At 41.3% G+C, this 20,962-nt stretch overlaps 1 protein-coding gene across 1 annotated transcript; it reads right to left on the minus strand.

Annotated features, from left to right (window-relative positions):
- Positions 1-1,159: 1,159 nt before the first annotated feature.
- On the minus strand, positions 1,160-19,403 carry zbtb7a (zinc finger and BTB domain containing 7a). The gene is made up of 4 exons (XM_063013070.1): positions 19,379-19,403; positions 7,502-8,008; positions 6,511-7,322; positions 1,160-1,647 (listed from the first exon to the last, which is right to left on the minus strand). Exons 2-4 carry the CDS (start codon positions 7,928-7,930, stop codon positions 1,179-1,181), a joined length of 1,710 nt encoding a protein of 569 aa, XP_062869140.1. The 5' UTR covers positions 7,931-8,008; positions 19,379-19,403; the 3' UTR covers positions 1,160-1,178.
- Positions 19,404-20,962: the final 1,559 nt, after the last annotated feature.

Below are 20,962 nucleotides of genomic sequence, written 5' to 3' on the forward strand. Positions count from 1 at the left end.
CACACCAAGCACACAAATCATGATTCATACTTTGGGCTGGACCTTTCAGGTTCTTTTAAGTGCTAAATTGAGTTTAGGAATAAATGTGTTTCTTGATTATATGCTCTCAAACAATCAAACATCCTTTCACCCTTCATGAACCTCACTCTGGGAAAGCTGGAGTGAGGCTAAAGGAAGATATAACCCTATCAATTTGTAATAAACCTCTTATAAAGGGACCAATATCACTATCACCTAATATATACACACATGTTTACAATGTAAAGTGTCAAGTACCCAGTCAACTCAAAGGAAAACCTCAACAGTTCTCAAAAATTAAGACAAATAAGAAAGAGAAAATTCTAAAGAAATGCAAAAGCAGGCTTGCGAGAGGTAAAGATTCAACATGGTTTTGCCTAAAAGCAAACTGACGGTAGTGCTTCAAAAACACGGAACCTGATCCCCTATCATTTCCTCCCGTGGCCTAAAATTAGTGAGCCCCTCATAGTGGATTTGACTCAAAACATTAACCTTTAACAAAGATTTAAAAACCACCCATTTTAAAGAGAAAGTAACACTCAAAATCAAACCCCTGTCTGATTCTTTCTGGAACATTTAGAAAGAAGGTGCTGCATCAAAATTGCATAATAGTGCCATATTGATCTGAGACAATAGAACCTTTTCTTTATGGCGTATGTACATATTTTTCACTGCATTAGAAAACAAGATTCATTTCTTGCATCTTTTTCTTCGTCTCTTCATTCACCTGTTGCATTAAGCAGCGGTCAGTTGGGTATGACACCTCACTTTTTCTTCAAGCCCTGTAGACGCAACCCAGAGATGAGAAATCTGTTTAAACTGCATAGTAGCTCCATTGTCTGGTCTGCATATGGTCAAGCGATGACATCAAACTAATTTAAAAACTAAAACTAAAAATAATTAAATAAAAAAACCCAGAAAGATGGAGACAGAACAGGTGAGTGATCTCAAGTGCTCTTCACTCTTTCAACTTTCAACATGCCAGTAACTGGCTTGAAGTCTCTATGCTGAATGTTAACGAAAATAAACAGAAAGAATAAAAATTAGGAGAGTAGATTTTTGGGACACCCTGATTTGGTTTTAAGAGAAACATAGAGTTGTAGCTTTTTCTGCTTAGTTATTTTCTTTTTTTTCACTGGTTTCTGTGACACCAGCACCATTTATGGCGTCATGGCGTCCCTTCGCCTCACTGTTGCATCTCCTCGAACATCTCTGTCAGCAAGCGGGCTGTGTGTGAGGCTTTCATGAGCATCTTCCATGACTGCCACACTAATGCTCTCCTCCTCCTCATCTTCCTCCTCCTCTGGATGCCGCCGGCCCCTGGCGGATCTCTGCCCTGCACTTGTAAGCTCCAGAGGGGCCTCGAGCACTTCAGGCTCTCTCAGGCGAGGCTTGCGACCACGACGAGAAGGGATGCCATTGCAGCCGTCCTTTTTCAAATGACGATGGAGATGATCTGAGCGCACAAAGGTCTTAAAGCAGCTGGAGCACTGGTAGGGACGCAGGCCTGTGTGAACGCGCATGTGATTCTTTAGGTCGTAGTTGTGGGCAAAGGCAGCACCACACTGCGTGCACAGGTAAGGCTTTTCTCCTGTATGCTTGCGCATATGAACCTTGAGCTTGTCTTGTCTGGAAAAGATTGAAAAAGAATCATTAATGCTCAAATTTACAAAGTGCAATTTATTTTCATTTAATTCTCATGTTTTACCACTGCTTTATTTTGGTCAGGGTCGCCATGGGTCTGCTTTACCCATAATCACTGGGCACAATGCAACAACACACCCCGTACAGGATGCCAATCCAGGCATTGCAGGGCCTTGGCCTCAGGGTTTTATACATATCACAGACTACCTTGCCTTTGACTCCAATCATTTATTATATCCCCTTATTGTACCCAATTTTCCACTTGGGTGGAACTGAAATATAGTAGATCAGCCAAAACATCTTTGTTTAAACATAATTAAGCTGGCCAATATTTTTTACATGAACAATTTTGTAAAATAGCAATAATAGTGTAATTATCCATTATTATTCCACTGCAGTTTCCAGCTTTCGGGTACAAATACTTCCTTAACAGTACTAAAGGAGATTCGCCCAAGTAGGCTGGAGTTATATCAATTTCAGCTACAGTTAAAAAAAGTGATACGGGTCGTTCTTAACAGACGCCCTCGTAATGATAAAGTGTTCAGCTAAACAAAGAACTTTATATAAACAAAGAGGATTTTTTAAGTCATACTATCTCCTAAGCCACACTGCCACACTGCCAAGTCTGTGTTACATTACTTCAGCTCTGGATGAGGTGGCAAATGTTTGGGTTTGTATTTAGAAAAAAACATTTTAGGTGAGATTTACAGTGGAGTGGAAACAAGTATTAAACCACTTTTTTTTTGTTATTTGAATTACCTAGAGTGCATATAACTGCTTTAAATTACAAACAAAATGTCTTTTAACTTTGTACTTACAATCATCAACAAAACATTATGTATTCAAAAGCAAGAAACTAAAGTTGTCATTACATGTATGTAAATGTGACAATAATAAATCAAGTTTTCATTAAAAAGTCAGTACAGTATTCTGTAAAATATAATATGAACTTCTAATCTTGCATTATTTTAGGTCTAAAACACAGGTTTTTTTTGGAGGGGGTCACCCTGGATCATTGGCTTTTTTTTTTTTTTTTTTTTTTTTTTTTTTTGTACAATTTTCCCCATCTAGGAATTCACCTTTTCCCTTTGAATAATAAAATAAGTTTTATTGTTTAACTTGCAACATTTGTTTGCTTCCAGTAGGCATTGGGTCATGTGGGGTAATAGCCATAAAGCTTGAATCTTTATCTTTATCATTTCTCTGTGAGGTAATGACGTGGTGGAGGGTTCAATGTTCACTGTTTAGTTCCAGTGGGCTTGGAGACTCTAACAGTGTGAATTTCTATCAGGGCGTGAGAAGTCAGATTTAGAGGTCATTTTAAGATTTTCAGACAGCTATTACAACACACAAGTTGAAGACAAAATTAAAAAAATCAACAAATACATTAATTTAAAAAGAAATTACTTAATAAAAATGGCAGCTTGATGGTGCAGGTGTTAGAGTGGGTGCCGTATAGTAACATGCTCCATGAAATTCATTTGTCATTTCAGGTCAATGTCTGTGGCTGCTATAATTTACATCTAGGTGTGTGAGTGTGTGTCATCCAGCGATGGGTCCACTGTCAAGGGTTGTGTTTCTACCTTCCAGTGTCCAATGTTTGACCAGCATGGGGCAATTGGTAAAATAAATAAATGAATATTATTAAATAAATACATGTTAAAATAACACAATAAATGCCCCCTTGCCATAGTTACAGAATATGTGTCATTGTTTCTTCTGGTTATAAATACTTTAACTCAATCAAGCAAAACCCCTGAAACTAATTAGTTAAGGAATTTACCGACATTGAAAGATGTTTAAAATGTCTTATGGGACTTTCAAGTTGGGAGTGTTCTCATCAGACTGGTAGGGGTAAATTATTTACTAATTAAACACCGTCATTTACTATGTGCACATAGCACAGCACAATTTATTAGTGCTTGTTTACAGTTCTTTGTACATATTGTTACTGATTTTGCACACTTTTTCTACATCAATACATCAGTGTACGAAGCTGAACGAATGTCCTTAGTCGACAGGGTAATTGCCTTACATGCATTCAAGTCCTGATTTGTTTGAAACTGACTGCTCAAGTGTAAAATAAAAGGCAATATTTACTGGCTGGTTCTCAGCACAGAATATATAAACAGGGATTCATAAAGAGCCAGTTAATCTTTACTCTACCTTAATGTTCTTTTCAATTTTAATGGTCTTTTTAACCCAGTAAATAATAAAAAATACATACGGCAACATATATTATTCATTTGACTGTGTAGAAAGTTCTATAATATCGTTTAACTTTGACTCATTAGTAATTACTGACAGCTGGTGATTTTTCTTGTCCGTGTACATAGGGTTAGTTTGTTGCCAAGGTCAGGAATATAATCCAAACTATCATCTTAAGCTAAGAGGAAATCTATTCACATGGTCAGGTAATTTAATCCGAGAATCATCAACAGCAAGACTGATATTTTGGAAGCTTCTGGAAAACGGGTGTCAACAGTCAAGCAAGCATTATATTGTGAAAGGCTTAGAGGCTGCGACACAAGAAGGAAGCCCCTATAAGATGACAGCAACGGTAAAGTACAAGTGGCTTGCCTACCAAAAATGAAATCCAATCCAAAAAGTTACAAAAGAACCCGTATGAACATCTAGAAAACTGCAGGCTTGGCTCAAATAAGGTCAGTTTTTAGAATTCTACCGTAATGCCTTGTTTTGCCAAAAAAAAAACATAAATCTTTTGAGATAATGTTCTGTGGAAAAAAAATTATAAACTTTAATAATAATAAACTGTCCTGGTGTGAAACTAACACAACTAACCAAACAACCCTTTTAAGCAGGAGCTTCAAAGCAAAAAAGGAAGCAAAATTAAGGTTTTGGAGGGCATAGACCTAAACTTTTGTCTGCAAACCTATTGAGATGCTGCGACATAACCTTAAACAGGCAGTTCACGTTTGGAGGCTAGAGTAGGTAACAATTCCTCTGAAGTATTGTGAAAGAATGTGGCACAGCCATGGTGTGGCACAACCAGTTCTTAGGTTTAATGAGCAATTACATATTCACATTGGTATAAATAACTGTTGCATGTCTTATTCCTTCAAGAAATAACTTATAATCTGTGTTGTGTCTTTGTCTTATATTACATATTGTGAGTGACTCTGAACCACTTAGTGTAACACAGGAAATCAAAAGGGGGCAAATACTTTTTCACAGCACTGCAGTTACTGGGATATCAAGGTAAAGGACCTCGACATGGACCAGCTGTTGCTTCGTTCCCTCCTGTTTCTAGCCTGGGCAGAGTACAGCTAAATAAACTATAGTGGCTAGCCAGCCCGGAACTGTGGAGGCATACTGTACAAACACACACTGACATACACACACAAACCACACAAACACACACATACGCTTGTGTATATAAACACAAATACACAGACCCACAGTTAAACACACACACTACTGCCCTGAAAGCCATAAGCACATGTATCCTTACCCTCCAAATGTCAAATGTATGCAAACACGCCGTAGCCTATACACTGGCATGCACGGTCAACCTGTGCATACAAACCCATGGGAGTAATGATGTGGCTCAGTGAGAGATCTGAATTATTTAACGAACAGGGTTGATTTATAACAGCGTGCAGGAAAAGCCCTGATCAAACAGGATTAAGATTACAACACCTATTTCCACTGGCTGTTCCTTTTAGATCCGCCAAGCACAAAAAGACTTCTGGATATTTTCAGAGCAGCATCTATTTCTAATGCAAGTTTCCTAATTAATTTATAAGGAGGTGGTTTCAGGCATGACCCGATGCCCTTAAGTACAATGAAAGCAATGCTAGCAGCTCAGTAACCTGAATTCACAGAGCGACGTCCATTAGTCAGCCGCATGAAAAAGGGTCATGTGTACTGGGGGCAATAATCAAAGTAACACCCAAGATCACGGGTTCACATATCACACTGGCATGATATGAAACCAGTGTGTAATTCCTCTCAGTATCAATATGAAGCGGTTTATATGGCCTGGTCTTAGATAAGAAGCAGCACAGCAGTGGCAACATGGTCCATATTTATTGGACCCTCTTGTTAAAATTCTGGGACTTTGTTATGCAGTCTGTCTATCCTTATAAAATGTTGTTTTATAGATGTTTGCTCAGTCATTAGAATACTGAGTATCTGCTTGCTTGTGTGTTAGCATTTTCATTTTCAATTTGGGATAGGAGATGGCAACTGGCTACATAACTGCTAAATCTACAAAAGAAGTGCATACAGTAAACATACCTGTCTGTGTCTTCCAATTAATGATGATGTATTTTTTGGGCGGCAAAGTGGTACAATGGAAAGAGCTGTCACTTCACAGCAAGAAGGGCTTGGGCTTGAGTGCCCATCTGAGGAGCCAGGGCATCACACACTCACTTATTTATTCCCACTCATACATACATAAGGACACTTTGGATTAGCTAGTCCACCAGCTGGCATTTTTTTAAAGATCCCAAAACTCATATGGATATAGAAGGATCTTGATTAACTCTTGATTTACAGTTCAGTCAGTAACCTGAGACAAGGATCAAACCCAAGTCCCTGAAGCTTGCAGCACTACTGTGCCACTCACATAACTATCCGAGTGTTACACATCTATGTATACAACAACCTGTTTCTATGGACAATTCAGATTAGCCAGTTTATGTAATAGCATGTTTCTGGTGGGGGATTAAAGTACCAAGAAGAAACCCATGTGAACTTCAGGAGAGGAAGCAGAACTCCAAACAGACAGTAAGTGGAGGTAAAGATTGAACCGAGGGCCCAGATGTGTCACCCTGTGCTGTGCTGAATTCCTAACTCACTAATTGACAGTAAGCTGGGGCTCACCTGGTAAAGCGCACTTTACAGATGGCACACTCATAGGGCTTCTCTCCTGTGTGCGTACGAATATGGCGGGGCAGCTTGCCTGCACCCTGGATGACCTTAGAGCATATAGGGCACTTCTGGAAGGCCTTGGAGCGCATCTTTCTCTCGCCGCTTGCACCCCCTGTGCTAGGCTGCCCCCCAGGGCCTCCACCTCCTGCACCTCGGACAGAGGTCCAGAGGGGCGCAGATACTTCCTCGCGCTGCACACTGTTAAAGTACTTCAAGTAAAACTCTACATCGTGGTCCTCTCCATCATCACCCTCATCTTTGACCCCCGCCGGTCTCTCTTTCTGCCGCTCTATAGAGTCCATCATCTGCTGAAGGAGCGCACTAGCAGGTCCTCTCTCTGTCTCCCGCACCGCCTCTGCTTCCCGCTCTGTTTTGGGCTCGACCTGATGGAGGTAGTAGTGTCCATTCTGTGAGGACGGGACATAGAAATGCGAGAGCGCTTCAGTGCCGTTCCCTTGAGTCCAGAGCAGCACGTCCTTGGTGTCCTGCCGCTCTCCGTGGCTGTCCTCGGGTTCGGGCGGAGGGTGCATTGTCAGGGCTGGGGCAAGGGGATTGAAGTAGCTGGATGGGGTGCCGTTTCTGTCAGCGCCGTTACGCTGGCTAAAGTGCAGTTGTGCGGGCAGGTCCCTGAGCTCTGGCGTACTGCAGCTGCTGCTCCACTGCGCCCCCCGCTGGAAGAACTCTAAGTACTCACGAGCGCGTACTCGGCTGCAACGTCCACGCTCCTCATCTTCTTCCAGTTCATCTTCTTTTCGATCGCACGTCTGAGGATAGTAAGCATGGCCACAATGTTACAGTCAATAACCACCTCACTGTTTTTCTTCTGCACTTATTTCATATGCTACAGGAGCATCATAAGAAATATAATAAAAAAATGTAGCATATTAAACTAACATTTACATTTAAACATGGTAACTCTTCTTAATAAGGCAGTATGACCCACCGGCGGGGAGAGCACTTTGGTGTCGAGCAGGTGTGTGCAGACATCTTGGACAGGCGAGATCTCAAGCAGGCGTGCGGCGCTCAGGATGTCGGTCACACTGCTGCGGCTGACTGTGAGTGTGGCCGTGTAGGCGAAGTCCAGCAGTGCGGCGAGCGCCTCGGCACACACAAAGTCCAGTGCATAGACGCTTTGCCGCTCAGCAGCCAGGCCAGAGGTGAAGAGTTTGTGGAAGTAGGAGCTGCAGGAGGCCAGAACGGAGCGGTGCGCTGGGAACTCGCGCTCCTGAACCACCAGCAGCACGTCACACAGCAGACCGCTGTGCCGCTGCCGGTTAAGGCCATCCAGCAGGTCGGCACTGTGCTCGGGGAAGGGGATGCCCACTGGGCCCTCTTCCGCTTCACAAGCCCGCCCGCCGGCCCCCGACGACATCTTCCACCAGCCTGCCGTCGAGCCGCCAATCGCAGCCACAGCCCTCGCCTCCGTCCTGCCGTCTGTTTGTCTGCCTGTCTGTGAAAACAAATAATAGTGCATGTCAGGAATGCCTGCAGAGACTTTACTCACATTGGACATGGACACAATGTCCAAAGACTACCATGTCTTTATCATTGGCCTTAAGTGTACTTTGGACTCCAAAATACGATCTTACTTACTATGATTTTTTTTTATTGCTACTTTTAAATTGTACGTTGTACTTCTAATATATGGACAATGTGTCTTAGACAGAATTTTTCAATCAACCTTAATGCTGACCAAAATATTTTAGAACTCTTCAGGTAATCAATTCAACTCATCAAGTCTCATTAACTCATTGGATTGCTGTTTTTTTTTTTTTTTTTAACTCCCACTTTCCTTCTGTTGCCTTTTAACTATGCTAATGTCCTCATCTCAGTTGATGAATAACCTGATGAAATATTTGCTTTTGTTAAGATGACAAGGTATCTACTTTGGAATTATTTTTGGTGTCCACAGGTAATCCTCTAGTATGTCTGACTGCTCAGCATTTTGACTCCTACCAGTAAATTTCTGGGTAAACCTCGATGTGTGAGGACTATGTTTCTTTTAAAGTTTGTTCCTCAAAAATGTAGGGAGCTCTTCCTTGCCAATTTCATTATAGGTTTGCTTACTGAGGTTTTGAAACGAGATCCCTGTAAAGCTGCTTTGTGACAATTAAAGACTTTGTGGACTTATTGCAGACTTATCATTTAAGCAAGTTTGTGTACAGTTGGAAAGCAACTGTATTCATTTTAACCCACTAAAAACTTAGTTTAAGTATAAGAAATGGCTGTGATTTTTCAGCTGGCCATCTGTCAGTCTAGCTTTAAAAAAATTCATGCAATGCAAACTTTGATCTTTTGATAAATATATGAGAAAATATCGGTGACGTTTTGAAACAGATATAGTGATGGTCACTCGCAGAAAACGATTCCCCAGTAAATATGAGAATAGGCAGCCATTTGTGAGGACAGCATGCAAATTCGGAGAATGAAGTAACTGAAGCTTCTTCTTCCTCTTATGTTGACAGTTTTTCTTACTTCAGACTTCAGTCCTTTTTAGAATCTCACTTCCTTCTGGGGTCGACCAGTTTGTGAGTATTATATAGCTGAAAATGCAAATGTGAATGGCAAGCAGAAGCAAGTACAGAGTGGTCTAACGGTTGCCTTTATCAAACACAGCAAGTCAAAAGACCATGGACTGAGATTACATGAGCAGTCAAACAACACAAGTCTACGTTAAAGAGGATTATTAATGTCGCTGACATAAAACATCAGAACAGTAGATGTGATGTACCCGTCCAAAGACAACATCCTTTTACTAAGCTGCAGACCATTTTAGTTTGCTTTTGGGTAAATTATTTTGTTTCAGAATACACGACCTTTACTTTATAATGAGTCCTATACTTCATACATGACAAAACTTTCAACATACATACATACATACAATATTAATGGTAAACAAGGCCTTCTTGTCCAACATCATGCCTTCACAAATGCACTTTTGACTGAATGTGTTTGACTGAATTTCCCCAGCCACACTTAAAATCTTAATGCCTGTGTTTATCAAATAGGAAGTCTGACAAGCTTTTCATCTGGTGTACGCATAGTTTTGGCCAAATTGTGTAGTAGTCAAGTTTTGGGTCACCGCAGCATTAATGCATTTGGCACAGATTTAAACTGTAGTGGAAAAATGAAACATCTTCCAAAAGACATTCACTTAACTGGTGTTTTGTTGATGGTGGTGAGAAGCACCGTCTAACACATCAGTCCATAATCTCCCACAGGTGGTCAATTTGGTGAGATCTGGTGACTGCAAAAGTCATAACTCAATACAATTTGATACTTATTGAAGTATTCAGTGAGCTTGTATCCTGTGTTATCCTGGCAGAGACCACTTTTGTTACATTGATCAGCTCTTTAGTCACACCACTATGTATTGATTTACAGTGATTCTTTTCCCAAAAGGCACAAGTTTTCCCAAATCATGGAAGCAAAATTCTCTAACAGCATCAGAGCCACTGGCCTAACTTACCCTACGTCTCATTCATTAAGGCATGGTACCATTTTCTTGGTGTATGCCACAAATGCAATAGTTTACTGTTCTCATTATCTGTTTTTGGTGTTAAGTACCAGAAACCCTAGGCAGACATAAGGCCTGCTGGTTCTAGCAGACGAAAAGAATTGAAAGCATGTGCAGTGCAGGCTAAGTGCAGACAGAACGGCACAGTAGTGCACATAGAGGCCAGGGTGGGACAGGGGGTTGCTGAGCGTAGGCCATGGTGGAAAAAACGCACTGGATGAGGACACGCATGAAAGTAAGAGAACAGTATTAAATAGGGAGGTTGTCAATCCGGTCTAAGCCGGTTACCCCACCCTGCACTGTGTGCCAAGTTTCAGCAAAGGCCTGTCCCCTTCGCTCACGTGTTAGGAAGATTAAAATGATCAAATGCAGCCTGGGCAGCTATGGAGCAAGGTGAAGGGGGGCTTTGCAGGGCAACCATCCATGATTTGTTCATTCAAACACACATGCGAGCCCACTCTTGCACATACGATTACCAAACTCCTCCTCCATCTGACAGAACAGCCCAGCACAGCAGGGGGTTAGGCTGGGGAGGGGGGGTAATTCTCTATAATAGCAGCACATACAAAAGACATTCCTGTTTAACCTGGGCACCCTCCCTCTTCTTCCCTCACACCCTCTTTTTAAAAAACCTGCTTCCTACCTTACCTGTACCACTGGCACACAGGATGGTGCAGAGGTCATGCTTAGGTAAAACACAACCGTAACGCACTCAACAAACCAGTCCGGTCAGGTCTTTAACCTGGGCTATATGTCATCTCAGGAAAAGCTATTAAGCTGACATATTTCCCAGACATATTACTGTGGTGGCACCGTCAAGAGTATATCTCGTAAAGCATAATTGTAGTGTCACATCATTAGGATAAGCTCTTGAACCCTAAAGGGATATTTAGTGTTGATATCAACCACATCTGTAGCGTATATTGTGATTACAATGGGGCTGTCAACAAATGCTCAGTGAACTCCTAAGTCAGAATTATATTGGTAAGACACACTTTAATATCCAGAGTATCTGGAGTACTACAGTATACACACTAGTGTCCAGAATCTGCCATTAAAAATGTTAACTTAAGTCTAAAAGACACATGAATAGACACTGAGGGAAAATTACTCACTTTAAGAATCAGGATGAGGATTTTCTGGGTGGCTTCTTTATGATCTGAACTACCTTTATGACACCTTAGGTTGTATAATGAAATACACTATAAGGCCAAGTACATTTGGACACCTGACCATGAGTTTGTCAGACATCCCATTTAAAAAACAAATGGTATTAAAATTGAGTGCCCCTTATGTGACCTTTTCAGCTATACCAACTGCCACTTTTCTAAGTTGGTTTGAAGACTTTGAAATATGTCTGTGGGAATTTTGTGCTCATCCAATCAAAAGGGCACTGATGTTGATCAAGAAAGCCTCAATTAATGTTCCAGTTCATTTCAGAGCTGTTCAGTGAAGCTGAGGCCAGGGCTCTGTGCAGGCTACTGGAGTTTCTTCAAACCAGGCTTTTAGTACCACCAGTATCAAAAAGCATGAAGCAAAAATATGCCCTTATGTCTGTGCCATCTAGCTCACCCTTTTTATTTGCACTGTCAAAGCTAGACATACCGGAGCCCCTGTTTGTACTGTAATCAATATTTACACTATTTTAACGGTTTTGTATGGTTACATTATTGCTAACAAGTGTTTTCTCTTTTTGTCAAACTGTATGTGTGGTTCTGTGGTCAGAGGCAATACTGAAGTAGATTGCTGGTTAGACAATCCTAATACATTCCCCTCGCCTGCTTCTGCTGATGTCTTCTTTTTACTTTTTAATCTGGGAGCCATCTGCACTTCCTGCTAAAGTGAATAATCCCACCTGGACACCTCAGAGACTGCACTAGACTAGAATTGCTGCTGTGACTATAAACTTTTACAGCTTTGCAAAACGTAAATATGCCTTAGTGGAGACTCATATTCACAACCTGCTACACCTGACATCATTTCTATGTTCCAGACAGTACTGTTCACCTTTCTGTAATACTGTCAAGCTTTAAAGAACTATTTAAGAAATAAATCTTACTAACTGGTGTTGCCAGAGAACGATGGATTCCCCTTTGCAGACTGTTTCCTTTAAAAGGTATTTCAGGTAGTTTTTCCTTGCTAATGTTATGGGCTAATGGGCTAGCTTATTAGTGGTATCTGCAAAGCTGATTGGCAAAAAATACCACATAAATAAAACTTGATTGTATTAATGTCTGAATTATTTGTGTGATCACTTATTTTTATGTAATACTTATTTGAAGAGTTTCATATAACAGTTAGCAAACGAGAACCAAATGGACTTCAGGTCACATGCATTTGGGTACTCTAAGTAGGCTAATAGTTAAAGCTAAATCGTTTTGATATGAAATACTTGTCTCAGCTTTCTAACTTTACATGAGTCTAGGTTAAAGTGGAATTTATATTGGTGATAACACTCGTGTACAAACTCAGTCAAATAACAGAGACACACCTATGTTGTGGAAAACCCCACCCTGTACATGCAACCTGTGCATAACTCAATTAAGAAGAGACATTTAAGTTCGAAGATCAATTTTAGTCTGAATAATGTATGTAATTTTGCTATTAGCTCCTTACTGTTAATATGCACTTCAACTTTAAAAAGTATTAAGTATAGTGCCATTGTCTGATCATGTGTGGTAATCACTTCCTAAGTCTGCCATAAATGTGTGTCAGATGTTACATGCATGCATAGTTGTGGTATTTTAATGATTTATGCAAGTGTCTTTTGTGACCTAATGATTGAAACACATACATCTGTGTCCCAAAAAGAAAAGGAAAAAACAGTGATTCAAACTTACATGACCAGTGGAGAAAGAAGTCCCTATATCTTCTTTTTGTTCGTCCATGTGTACAGCAATAAACTTTAGTCAAGCTTTAAGGTATCTTATTTAGAGCAGGGTCTTGCATGGCAGCCTAAAGTCCACACCAATATAATGTTTGCTTGTTGACATGTTTTTGATGGTTCTTGAAATACATCTAACCTCATGAACTTTTCTGCATAAAATAACAGTTAAAATTTTCTGTCCAACCCTGGCAAGAGACCACTGTTCCATCTCATTTTTAATGGGTGCATTCAAACTAGCCCTTTTAGATGACATGTTTTTGATGGTTCTTGTACATGTCTAACCTGGTGGACAAATTTATTTTCTGCATAAAATAACAGTTCGAATTTTCTGTCCAACCCTGGCGAGAGACCACTGTTCCATCTTATTTTTAATAAGTGCAGTCAAACTAGCCCTTTTAGATGAGTACAAAGTTATCAGCTGTTAATCAATAACAAGAAACAAGCGACGCCATGCCTCAAATTAATCAAATTAATGTTTTGCTATTTAACCATTGTCATAGAAAACAAAGAATTGCAGAAATTAAAAATTCCAAGACTACCATAATATACAATTGCAATCAGACTGTTAACAGTGAAAATATTTATTGATACATTTATTGCTAAGTTTACATAATTTTGAGTTTAAATGAAAAGCATCTAGTTCTCTTCACAAGTGTAGATGTGCACTATTAGTAAACCCCCCACCTCAGTACTTGGTGGAACATCCTTTGGCCTTGATAACCTCTAATAAGCAATTCCAGTAAGTGCTAACAATGTTCGGACACCTCTCTTGTGGAATCTTTGCCCATTATTCTCGAGCAAAAGCTTCCAGCTCAATGAGGTTTAATGGCTTTCTAGCTGCAACTGTTTTCTCTTAATCCCACCAAAGATTTTGTATGGGATTTAAATCTGGAAGAAGACCACTTCAGGATATTCCAGCACTGAATTCTTCAAATTTGAATGACCTGAATGTGTGCTTGGGATCATTGTCTTGCTAGAAAGTTCAATATCACCACAGAAGGCATAACATGTGTCAGTCACAGTCAAGTTTGCTAGTTCCTGCGGCATAAAATATCCCCAAATCATCACTGATTTACCTACATAGAGTATTTGACAGTGGGGATAGTATTCTTTTGGTCAAAGCCTTACTTTTCTTGCACCAGGCAAAGCATTGTCCCATATGTCCAAACAGTTCAACCTTCGATTTGTCACTCCATAAAACTATGGCACAGAATTCTGCAGTCCTATTCCTGTCAACCCTTCCTGTTTTTTGTGGTCAAGTTTGATGTGCATTGTGGAGTCTGGCTATGTAGTCATGGTTGTAAAACGATGTTCTTACTGTTGCCACTGACACATTTGTCCCAGCCCTCATCAGCTCATCATATAGGTATTTTGCATGAAAGTCTCTAGGTGAAATTTTGTGCTTTCTCAGGCAGGTTTGCGGTTACACTTTGGAACTTCCAGACAGCACTCCCAATAATGTCTCTAGGAATGGAAATCTTCTTATACTCATCGCCCTTTGGAACAATGAAATGATCTCCATTCTCAGCTTTTGTGACAGCATTCACGTTTGCAAAAGACCTTGAACGCTTAAACTCTGAATGGTGTTTGTATAACATCACATTTAATCAGCCAATTAAGTGTCGTTATTGAGCCCCAAAGGTTTAATCATGTTGTAACCCTACTTTAGGTCATACAGTCTAGCAGTAAGTTTTAAGATCAGCAATATTGGGTAAAAGTTAAATAATTGTGACATGTCAGTATTAACAAAATATCCTGCTATTCTAAAATACCACATCATTTTCTTTGTTCATTTGCTGCATCATTCAACTGATGAATACTTTATTTAAAGCAAAATGTAGCTCCACAGAAAATTTTAAAGGTATAAATCCGTTCTTTGGGGGGCTGAATATTGCCAATTGCAACTGTGCAGGTCACTTACAACTGCAGCTCATCATTTCAGAGCTCAGACTAAGCATTTATTTATTCATCATCAAAATCACTGAAAAAAACAAGTGGAACAAGTAATGGAAGAGAACCAGTTATCACTTGAGAAAGAATTTACCCCAAAAAAATCTGGATGGCTGGACAAACTTGTAGGTTTACCGTTTCATAGTGCAAAGGCTGTCTGAGAAATGTAGGATGTAATACACCGTAGAACTTATAAAAACTCAGAATCTCAAAAACTACAACACAAAATGTTATTTTCCCTTGTGATTAGTTTCATTTGGTGAGTAAGACCAAACATTCAAATTATTAATAAGCAAATACTTTTCAATGACATTAATAAAAACCTTAAGCATATCCTAATCTTAATATATGCCATGCACACAACTATAATACACCTTAAACAAGCCCTTCTAATAATAGTCGTAATAGTAACACTTTCATATCCTATATATCAAAGGTAATGGCAGTATGCCCATCTCTGTTTAGCTTTTACTTCCTGTGCCACAATGATGGGCACCTGCATGCCTAGTTTCGACACCACAACCTATCCTTTGTTTTCTCTGGAAGCCCTGATAAAGACCCATCTGCTTGGCTGACAAGCGCTTATTTTACTATCTCTGCCATTGCTTATTTGAATAGACCAGGGTCAGGACCAGCCTGGAGGCTGGGAGTAACGGACAGTACCTAGCAAATTTAGAGAGAAGGGATGAAATTTGTATATAATACTACACACAATCAGATCTAAGAGGACCTGCAGTGTGAATATCTGTAAACTGGGAATAAAAAAGAGAGAGTGTGCTAAGTAAAAACTGCAATACGCGGTCCAGCAACAGCTAGTTGTAGTCAAAACATGGGAAGAATCAAAATATTTGCCCCTGTTTTAGATTAAACCCCACCTGGTCTAAAAGAAATAGGGAACACGGCAAACAAACCCGATCCTGACACCTTCTCATGGCTTCAAACATTCCTCATCACTAATTCATTGCCTCGGGTGACGGTGGCTGTGCCTTGGCCCCACTGGCTTGCTTGCAGGCCTCTCAGCCACCAGCCATACACACAGCCTGCCACTGCTTTGCAAGTCAAACCACAATTCACTGCAAGTAGCCATCCCACCCCCTCAACTTAGTCGAGTCTGTCTGCCAGGGCCAACACAAAGTAGCTATCAGCACTGAATGTTAGCGTTTTTTTAAAGGCTTGTAGAAAGTGAAATTTCTCATATTTTAAATTACTTTTAAAAACTACATAACATGGAGAGTCAGGATATACATATATTTTTCATATAATGCAAATACAAAATGAGACTTATTTCATGTGTTAATAGATTACTTCCTCAGAAAGCTGCAGCGTCTAACCTTAAATGACACCATGTGATGCACAAACCGAAGCAGATCACATATATCACTATGAGTGAACTCAGATTGAAATGTCTAGGCATGAGTGCATACCACACATTCCTGGAACACACCACTTACTTATGACATAAACCAAAACAACAAATGGTGTTTTTACTGAGCAAAGCACTTGGCTAAAGGCTTCAATGCTTTTTATTAGACCTCGATACAGTCCACACCAGAAAATCTTGAGAACAGAGTTTACTGATGGGATCAAAACTCAAGTTTGGGAATCTTTCTTCAAACTGTAGCCGATTATCTCTAATACAGCAGATAATGTTAGACGAATGGTGTGGATAGGCATCTATTGACCGGTGTCCAATCAGGGTGTGTATGTCTATGTGAGACTACTGGCATCACCTTAGAGGGAGGTTGGGGAATTCACTTCACATTGCTTCACACGGGTCAGCAAAGTTCAAGGTCAGGGCCAAGAGGATATTAGCTGATAATTGGAAACACCATGGACAGGAAGGTGTTTTGTTCTAAGAAGAACAGGATTTTAGGCAAAGCCTTGCCCATGAGTCACTTCTGCAAGGCAGTGGTTAAAAAGCCTGATTGGTCATGCAGAAAGCAAGCAGGAAGTGGGCGAACCACTGATATAACTGGAGTTGTGGGGTTGGGCTGTTTCACAGCAGATATGTCAGTAGGCTGCCAAAAATCCAGGCTTGTGCTCACAATGCCCCCTCAAAGGTAGTGGGTGAGGCTGCTTAGAAGAGAACATACACAACTTGGGAGTCTACTCAACCCTGTCCCAGCCTGTTTTAGCTCTTGCTAGCTGCCAACTTACTCCAATCCTATAAACCCAGTGCCTAACCCCATATATACCTGCATTTTTGTCAATTGAACATTTCAGTTCACGTAGGTCTTTTTTTTTTACAATTTACATGGAACTCACTTTCCTTTTACAGACTAAATTCAAAGGTCTGCAGCTCCAATAAGACTTAAGTGTAAGAATGTCAGACACCCCCTCAGAGTCTGACCAGAATTTTCCAGGCCCCATTCCCTGCATCTGGCAGCTGGGTGGTAACAGTTTCTGCAAGACTTTTGGTCACTGGGGCCAAGCTTACAGGATACCAGTGAAGAGAGACCAAACAACATGATCTGCCCCCCCCCCCCCAAAATGGCTACAGCATGTGGCTCATTTGATGCCCTTGTGTTGCGTAGGCCCAGCAGAATGGAAGAAGACAACTTCCTGTGTGACTCTGGTGATGTTGTAACAGAACCCGAGCTGTTATCAGATGACCAGCTCTCCCAGACACTGCACTGCGCTCGTCCACTGACGGCCCACCACAACTTCCACTTCCTCCTTTCTGCCTGTGCTGAGAAGGCGAAAAAGCTCGCTCCCACCCGCTGCCAGTTTATCATCCACAGATATCACAATGATTACGCAGAGGTAAGTGTGTCAAGGACTCCTCTGCACTTGCTGAAGGCCGAGCACCTCAGTGGCGAACAGGAGCAGGCGAGCGAATAACCTTACAACAATCAGATTTCCAGTTACTGGAAAGGAAACTAAGACGCAGGCCCTGCTTGACGTGTCGACAGACCCACTGCAGATAAGGACAAGTGGAAGAAAGGCCTTTAAAAAGTGCAATAAGAGCATAATGAGATGAGTTCTCTGATTACCGATAGAGAGGTTAGCTCGCTGGAGCCCATCTCCTAGAATCATACTCTCTAATTTGATCACTTCAAAAATGCCTCACAACAACCCACCCAGCTGACTGCCCCAGAATGAAAACTACACACGAATCTGGCGGCCAGCCTTAACAGCTACGTGGCTATGTTTTTGCTCAAATCAGCTCCACTTACTGTTTCTGGGTAGTTTCGTTAATTCACCAGGACAATCTCCCAAAAAAAGACATGAAAACCAACATTGGTTCAGCTTACGACAGAATGCAATATACACAAATCTTAAAAAATATACATGAAGCTTTAATGTTCCATCTGTAAAAGCCTTCTCATGGTGTGTATCTTGAAATACCAAACATTTAATCTACACATAAATGCAATTAATCATTGATGTAATGTGAGCATGGTGAAATTAAATTCAGAATCAACAATACTTAATTTTGGATAGACAAGTACGACAGGTTAAACTATCTATATAAACCAGCACATTTTAAAAAGAACACTGCCAAGCAACACCCTCCACCCTATTTATTTTATTATATATAGAAAACAACTTTAATGTTTGCAATAAGGGTGGTGATCGCAGCATTTCGACAAACACACACACAGACTTGAAGTTTATCTTAAGGCCTTACAGCATTCTTTAAATGGTGCCACGACGTAAATTGACTCCCTTAAGTAATTTACCCGTGTACAAAGTGCACTCATTTAAAGTGGGCTCAAATATGTGTTATTCACAGAGCAACTAAGACACAATGAAGAGAGGCCTCACCCCTGACAAGACAAGGCGTCTTTTCTGTGTATTGTTCAGACACTGGGCGTCATCAGTGAACAAAAATACCCCTCGTGCCCTCCCTGTACCCGCACCAGCCAAAACGAGTCAAGCCAGTATGGGTTGGAAATTATCTGCATACATCGTTGAATAAAAAAAAAACAGAGAAAGAAAAAGAGAGAAGAAGTTTCACATTCTGGCCTCATGCTTGTGACACCCATGCAGACTGCTGACCTGACTCGTCATGAGACTCAACCAAAAGACCCTCAGTGCAAAGTGTTAGGGGGATGTGCAACTGTTCAAATAATGAGGAAGGGTTTAGACAGAAACAAGCCACAACTGCCAACAACAGAAACTAAAAGTCTGATTTGATTTGCAGATGTTGCGACATCAGCCAAACATTTAAGAGTTTAATTTTGTGTTCAAAAGAGTGACACGTTCTTAAAAGATCTGACACCTTAAATACAATGCTTAAAAGGAAAGGGAATTCCATCACAAGTTAAAAAAAGCGAGCAGGGTATAACCTCAGCACAGCAGGCCTCTGTTTTCCATTTCTACTCCATCTGCAACTGGGTCAAGTGCTCTCAGCTCAATCATGCCTATTCCCCCCTCTCCCTTTCTCTCTGAGTCTACTAAAGATCCCAGTCCAGCTCATCTTCCTGACTCCGGGAAGCAGAGAGTGCAGTAGGAGCACTTACCGGCCGGGCAGAAACGTGTCTCTCTCTGTGGGTCAGCTCAATATTTCCCTAGCTGCCTTTTTATCCAGGTAGGTCTGTGTCGCGGTGCAACTACAGTCTCCAAACTTCCAAATGTCCCTCTTTATGCAGGCAAACCCTTTCCTGATCCCACACACAAGCAGGCACCTACTAACTCTTAACGCTCCCCCTTCCTCCTCCCACCCCCAGCCCTCTATTTTCAGCCCACTGGTCTGGCTTCACTTCCCTCTCTGCAATTGGCTTGCCAGCTGCTCACTCACCACACCTCCCCACTGGGATAGGCTGCCGGCTTTCCCCCTTCCTGGATGGCCAAGGGCAAGGCTCACTGGGATCTGGAGTCCTTCAGAGCTGCATCCACAGCTTCTAGGCCATCATTCTGGACTACAAATCCCAGCGTCCAATTTTAGCAACCCTACAGCTCGGAGTCTCGGTTCAACGTAAGCACTAGGACCTGAATTATACACTACGGTGTGTTGCTAGCAGGATGCCAGGTATTAAAAGTACAGAGGCCAACCATCAAGCAGAGCCAGGCTAGAGACAAAATTAAGAAACTTAAAGCTATCGCAACCAATTACAAGCACCCTCAAAGTGTCGTAGGTCCCGGCTACCTAAAAAGAATAAATACTTGTACTTTTGACATAAATAACTGTTTAGGCAAAATTAAAAATGGCAAGAAAAAAAATCCCACCGAGCTAAAGTGCATAATCCCTCACAGTGGATTCCCTTTGGCAGCGTACCGAAAGGTAAAGCTTGTCACATGCCACTCTATCTTGTACAACATTATTTTTGGTTCCTCCTTTCTCACACTGCCACAGTCTTTCTCTTTTGATGCCCCCTTTCTTGTCAAAGTAGGCGTCGTAAGCTTTTTGGAACAACTAAAACAAAGTTTTGCAAAACATTGGCAATATATTCAAGGTAGAACAAATTAGTAACCCTGGCAGCCCCCTTCTTCCCACCCCCCACCACCCTCATTTGCTGTCTTTATGCCCCCCTCCCTCATTCCATTCTCCTCTCCTTCTTTCCCTTCAGTTCGACAGGCCCTGGAAGAGGCAGCAGGGGGACCCGGAGGGGAGGGGGGCAAAGGTTCAGCTCACCTGCTATAGCCGTGGTGCTGTTTGTTGTGGGTTCACTCGTCCCTCCTCACCTCCTCTGCTGAGCTCTGTCTCTCTCTCGCTTTAGCTGTCCCTTCTTCTGAAAGCCCTGTATGCGCTAAACAGGCAGCAGTAGATCAACTCAATTCCCTTCCTGGTTTCTGGAGGGCAAAGAGGTCCCTCCCTTTCTCTCGCTCCCTGTCTCCCTCTCTCTCTTAAAGAAACAGCATTCTCCCTTGCTGGTCTTCTTCACACCTTCTTTGGGGAATAGAAGGAAATTATATAACCATGCAATACTGATAACAACCAGTTAAAACTGGGTGGGCAGTAAAAGGTGTGCCACACAATTAAAATAGTTCCTCAACTTAGCTTGGCATTTAGTATAGGTATGCAGGTATTGTACAATCATACTTGCAACCGTCCTTCTCTTTGTGGACTGGCTCTGTGTATGTGTCTTATAGGCACACCCACCTAT

This window comes from Trichomycterus rosablanca, chromosome 17 (genome assembly GCF_030014385.1).
Source record: "Trichomycterus rosablanca isolate fTriRos1 chromosome 17, fTriRos1.hap1, whole genome shotgun sequence".
NCBI lineage: Eukaryota > Metazoa > Chordata > Actinopteri > Siluriformes > Trichomycteridae > Trichomycterus > Trichomycterus rosablanca.